The sequence below is a fragment of the Sciurus vulgaris genome (genome assembly GCF_902686455.1).
Source record: "Sciurus vulgaris genome assembly, chromosome: 6".
In the NCBI taxonomy this organism is placed as follows: domain Eukaryota; kingdom Metazoa; phylum Chordata; class Mammalia; order Rodentia; family Sciuridae; genus Sciurus; species Sciurus vulgaris.
The window spans coordinates 13027826-13033825 of NC_136466.1; the positions used below are offsets into that span (position 1 = coordinate 13027826).

Genomic DNA, 6000 nt, shown 5'->3' on the forward strand with positions numbered 1-6000 from the left:
AGATGAAAAGCTTGGAAAAGTAAATGGAACAAATTAAATTAAAGTGGTTGGAGGACAAGGAAAGTCACTCAACTGTACTTCAGTTCTGAGGTGATGGTGGTGACCCTGTGCACCTAAACACACTGGTAAAACCCGCATTTTTGAGAAAAACTGTGGCGCTCCACTGCTTTAATTGCCCTAATAATTATTTTTGCTCCTTTTCATCATGCTGACTCTTGAATGCAAGGCAACATCGTATATGTTTACATACAAACTTCCATTACAGTCTGAGTTGTCTCCACAGTAGAGCTTGTCAGTCAAAGAGTTCAAGGTGAGCTAGTCAAGGTTTATACACAGTAACCGACAGCACTGGAAATTCAGGGAGGCAATTAATTCCAATAAATAAAGTCTATTCCTTTTCAGAGAAATGAAAACTCTAAAGATCATAAAAATCCATCTTAATCAATGTCAGAACAGAGATAATCGTAACACTAATTGATGATGCCCAAATAGCCCAGATACAACACCAGACTTTTGAAAGTACGCAACTCATCTTCAACAAACAGGGAAGGTTTTCCTCAAGAAACATGAAAACAAATGCACACTCACAAAATCCCTCCCTAATGAGGCCATGACATCTACAGTACAGACAAGAAATTGCAATAATTTTATAATGGAAAGGTGTTTCTCTAGCCACTGTCTTTCCCCTTTGTAAGCTCTCTCAACTTCACTACCTACATCTAGGCTAATGCCATAGTTGATGCACTGGCCTCCAGCTCCAAGACTAAGTGTTCTCACTGTTTCCTCAACAACATTCCCAAAAGGTAACACCACCTCCTAAGAGTTTCAGTAGGCTGCAATTTAATGGGAGGAACGATGCCCCCTAGACATGTATTTCCGAATCTCCTGAGGAAATTCACTAGTATGGTAGTGATGCCCTAGCCCACTCTTCCCCATTTCCATCTGGGTCTCAACTCATCTGCAGGTTGCCAGAGCACCTCTCCATGGGCTATCAAACATGCTGGCTTGCCATTCCTGGCTCTCCATTGTTCCAGCATCAATCTTGGTTTTGGGTATTGCCTCTCACGTGTCCCTCTCAAGGCCTGATCAGTATCCTTTCATGTTTTCATCTTCCCCTGCTAATTCAAAGGATCCCCTCACCTGCAGAAACCTTTTCTCCCCTGCTTTGCTGAGGGAGGGAGAAAGGACCCTGCAGATTTATCGCATGAGGCGGCTCTCTAGGCATCCTTGCCTTCAGAAGGCTGTCAGTGAGACAGGATAGACCTTCCTTGTTAGTGGTACTGTTGGCACATTTAGCCCATGGTGGGCCTAGTCTGTGCTCAAAAGTTCCAGTTTAAAAAGGAGAACCAGAAGCCAATAGCAAATAATATAGGATTAGAATATAAATTCTCGCAAATTGTAAAGCTTTACTTTTTAAAGAAACACACACACAAACCAACAAATCTCTGTCAAACACACACACACAAATCCTTTCTGAATCGAAGTAAAATAATAATAATAAATAATAATAACCGGAAACTTCTTTACCCCGACGGACTTAACAGTACTAATCACAAAATAGAAGTAGCTGACAATCATGCCTTCTAAACAGAAGCTTTTTTCCTCTCAGAAAAAGAAAGATAGAAAAGAATAAAGAAAAGAAAGGTGTTAAATCAAACTATCCCATGGAGCATTTCACACCTCAGGAACAAAAACTGACAAAGAAGTGCTTCAGTGCAAAAGAAAAATCTCTGGGGCACAGAGCTAGGTCTGTCTAAGGTAAGAAAAACCAAAAGCTCTCCAACCTAGGTCGAACCCCTGAACTCTAAGTGAGAGCACCCAACAATCCCCTCGCACTGGAAAAAATATATACACTTTCTTTTACAACTGAAATCAGTTAATTGATCATTTCCAAAAATAAATATTCCCATAGATAGAGGTCATTGGTTGCCTGAAATTGCATCAGTCTGTGTCTGGGTACTAGAATCCTGGCCTCCTCGGGGACGTCTTTGTCATTTTATCAGAGTGATTACCAGCGGAGTAGTTCCAGCGTGGGTCTCCCTCAGCTTCTAGCACTTCTATTTGCTTTCTGCATTCCTATTTTCTCCATCAAGCCTTGTGGCTTTTGCTTTGGAAATCTGGCACTTAATATCCAATGTTAATTACATTTCCTATTCTGAGGAAAATCCTATTGGGCTAATTTTTCAAAATCATATAATGAAAGAACTTCAGTGAAAAAGCATGTAGGTTTTCGATTGTTTTTTTACGGGTAGATCTATTAAGCACTTAATATTCAGTGGGAAAACAGTCTCAGAGCAATGAAATTCTATTACTTTAGAGGTTGCATGCTTTTAATTTCTTAATATTTCATTACATGTTGGCAACTGGTGCATATTTTTATAATGCGTTTGATCATTACTCTTCTCAGGGTATTCTATTTCAGTTCTTCCTCTGACATCATATTTGCATGTTAAAGGGTTTCAGCATTCAGGGATGAAATGTTCTGAATAGTAATGTGCAGTTAACTTGATTTTTTAAAAACGGAAAACAGCAAACAGACATTATATATAGGAACTAAGGAGAACAATCTCATAATTTAAAAATCTAACTCAAGTTTTAATAGCTTTCTATAGAACATCATAAAAGGTAATGATTCAATATAATTCATTAATTAGCAAATTATACAAAATGCTATCAGCAGAGTTTGGGGAGAAGGATCTTTTCCTTGCCTTTGCCTTTTGTAAGTCTACTGCATTTCTTCTTCTTCTTCTTTTTTTTTTTTTTCCTGTAAAAAAATGATCTTTTCTTTGCTCTCCAGCAACATCTACTGGAAAAGTCAGAAAAATGCTATTTATATGAATCAGGTAGTTTGAGTGAGGCTAGCTTTGATTATCATCTACCTACAAAGTATTGCCAAACTACCATCCAGTTTACAATGCAATGATTTCTGCTTACTTTAGTTCTATTTCATTCTCTAGGAGAAGGATGGTGGCTCAGTGATGCAAATCGCCACGCTGCAACTTCAAATTTATCGCTGCCTCACCTTGAGGAAGTAATTTTCAAAAATAAAAGTCAAAAGACAACATATTTCTCCTGGCCTGTCTTCTCAACACTTACTACTCACTTAAGAAATAATCATCATTATCAGAACAGAATAACAGCCCTTGATGGTTAGGTACAGCTGGAGTCAGAGAAAAGACTCATGCAAGAAAACCAGGTAGAAAAAGGCCGAATTTGAGAAAAAAATCTACTTCAAGATTCTGCAAAGTTTCTTAAGTTTAAAAAAAAAAAAAAAAAAAAAAAACTACATGCGAGGTGAGTTTTAAAATTCACTGCACTACCACGAAAACGCCCACACCAAACATTCCATAGCAGTTTCCTTCCTCCCTTGTTCACTTCTTTCTCTGCTTTTTAAACCACGAAGAAAAATTAAGTTTCCCCGCACCTGTATTGGAGTATTCCCTGGAACTTCTTCCAGAGATTATCTCTGGACGATGAGGTGTGCTGGACCTGGAGTCCGCTTGGTCCCCACCCCTCAATATCCAGCAGTTCTGATTCCCTCATAAAACTGGATTCATGGGTTGTGCCCACAGATGCCATCAGATGGTCTGGCAAACACCAGATGTGCTGAAGCAAAGTAGCGAGGAGCGAGTCCGGTTTGGAAATTCAACTAGAAAAAAATCTGATTGCCAAACAAATATATAAAATATCCTCTAATGTCTGATTGCTGAACTCAACAATTCCAGAGTAGAGCTGTTCTTTCTAGGATCAAATCATGGGGAGGTACCGGTCACCTTTCTGTATCTCATTCCCGAGAAGCATTCTTCTAACAGAATTCTGTACTTTTGATATTAAAGACTTTCCCCCACCCCTCAGCATATCATTTAAAACTGAAATGAAGCATGACAGGTAACATCTTAGATAAAATCCTAGTTATTCTTAAATACAAAAGTTAGCCAGTTAGAGTTGTATTTTGTCATTCTCAAATATCAATTCATTCACGCCAGCAATAAATTTTAGCAGCAGACGCAAGGAACACAAAATCCACAAAGACTGAGGTTCAAAACAAATCGCCAAAACTTTAAAACAACAGCAACAACAAAAATCCAGGGCTGGGAGATTCGAGTGTATTACATTTTGTATTTGTTCAATGTTAAAATAGATGTGAGTTCATCCCAATGCTCTTTAAAGGAGAAATGCCATCAAATATAATCCACAACTCCCATTCACAGGGCACAAAACGGACATCTTCCTCAAAGCTACCCACAGTGGAGGGCCACATGCATTCTTGATTTAGGGTCCTAACACAAAGTTCCGACTTCAGCCTGATAATTAGCCCTCTGCATTATTAAGCCGTTTCAAATCCACAAAGATTTATCCAACAGCACCTCCAGAGTTAACTCCCTTTCAAACTGTCATAATTCAGTTATCCCAATTATTTACTGGATCTATTTCTAAAACATGCCCTAACCTGATGTTTAAACTTCATATTTCATTTGGGACAACACTTAATCTCCATTTATGAAACATCCACCTGACCCAGGTTAAGGAGATATAAAAGCGCCTCACCCACAAGAGCCAAGCCAAACAGACCCGAGAGCTCGACTTAAATAAACTCTACCCTTGCTTAAACCTCCGGTGAAAAATTATTATAACACATCAGAAGTTCAGTTAGAAGAAAAATTTCAAATGCCAGCTGTCTCCCAGGGTTTAAGTCCCGGAGTTCAAAAGCAGTATCAATTGAATTATTTTTTTTTTCTTCCGTTAGCTGTTTAGAATTTAACCTAATGCAAACTGCTATTCTGATCAAAATCATCTTTCTCATCTCTCCCCTTAAATAAAAGGGAGGAGAAATCATTCAGTATAAACGCATTTACTATACAAATCTATTTTCAATTGAATTTGCTGCATGCTCTAATTCATCAAAATTAATACAGGTACTTTCTATGTTAAACAAAAGGAAGCCGACTGAAAAATCGGCTTCTGCTGCGGATGCCTTTCTCAATTACAAAACGGTAAAAACAGAGATTTAACTAAGCCACTCGGTCAAACCCTCCGATCGGCGCTCTTACCTGCCTCAGCTGAAGGCTTCCTTCCCTTGTTAGCAGCGGGCAGCATCTCTAGCTGGCTCCAATCCTCACCACCGGTCTCAAATTACACCGCTAAGTCCACCCCCTCGCCTCTTTTCCCCCTTTTCTTTTCTGCTTTTTTTTTTTTTTTTTCCTCCCTTTCCTTTTTTCCTTTTTTTTCTTCCACCCCCCCAGCAAGAAAATGCTTATTGAGAGTGATTAGTTTTTGTTGTCCCTTTTAAGTCCCTCCTGCGGGAAGGAACAGGGGAGCAATGTGACGCCACCTTTTAATCTTTTGTAAGAGTGAAAAGGCAGAAAAGGAACGCTCGATCAAACTGAGCTGCACACATGACTTAAACTCGCAGGAGACGCTGCCGCTGCCCTGACGAAAGCACCGCCAGGCTTGAGTGTAAGAACAGAGAGGAGAGGAGAGTCGATGGAATGTGACAACGTATGTGCATCAAAGGCAGAGCAGAGAGAACAATGAGCGGGGGAAAGACAGCGAGGAGAGGTGGAGAGAGGGAGCGAGGGAGAGGGAGAGATGGAGAGGGAGCGACAGAACACGGAGGAAAGACAGAGCGGGTTTCAGGCAAAGGATCCTCAGAATAAAGCCACAGTGCAGTGTCTGGCGGCTTCTGTTTTTATCTCAGCGAGCTTGATACACTGCCTCTCTCATTTAGAAACACATTCGTGTATCTTCCAGGTTTGAAAACTGAGATAATCGCAGTGTGTCTCTGGTTTTGTCTGATTGGCATTTAACTGTGCGGTGTACCTGTGATTTTTTTTTTTTTTTTAGGATGCATTTATGTGCAATTTATTTCGCATATTTATTTATGTAGGCAAAAATGAAAGCTGCTAATTTCTACGGCAATTTGCAATGTAGTTTTACTGGCAGATGGAACTCTACTTATCATAACTGCTGACAAACTGCCACGGGTAAACAAAAGAAGAA

General features: G+C 39.7%; 1 protein-coding gene across 4 annotated transcripts in view; it reads right to left on the minus strand.

Annotated features, from left to right (window-relative positions):
- The window catches only part of TENM2 (teneurin transmembrane protein 2), a 657515-nt gene extending 652254 nt beyond the window's left edge, over positions 1-5261 (minus strand). For 2 of the 4 annotated variants that reach the window (XM_079145381.1, XM_079145388.1), the window contains exon 1: positions 5052-5261. In XM_079145381.1, coding sequence (XP_079001507.1) covers positions 5052-5097 — 46 coding nt within the window. In that variant the 5' untranslated portion in view covers positions 5098-5261. The remainder of the gene's footprint in view (positions 1-5051) is intronic. The other 2 variants (XM_079145390.1, XM_079145389.1) reach the window with 1 other exon arrangement.
- Between the last annotated feature and the right edge of the window lie 739 nt (positions 5262-6000).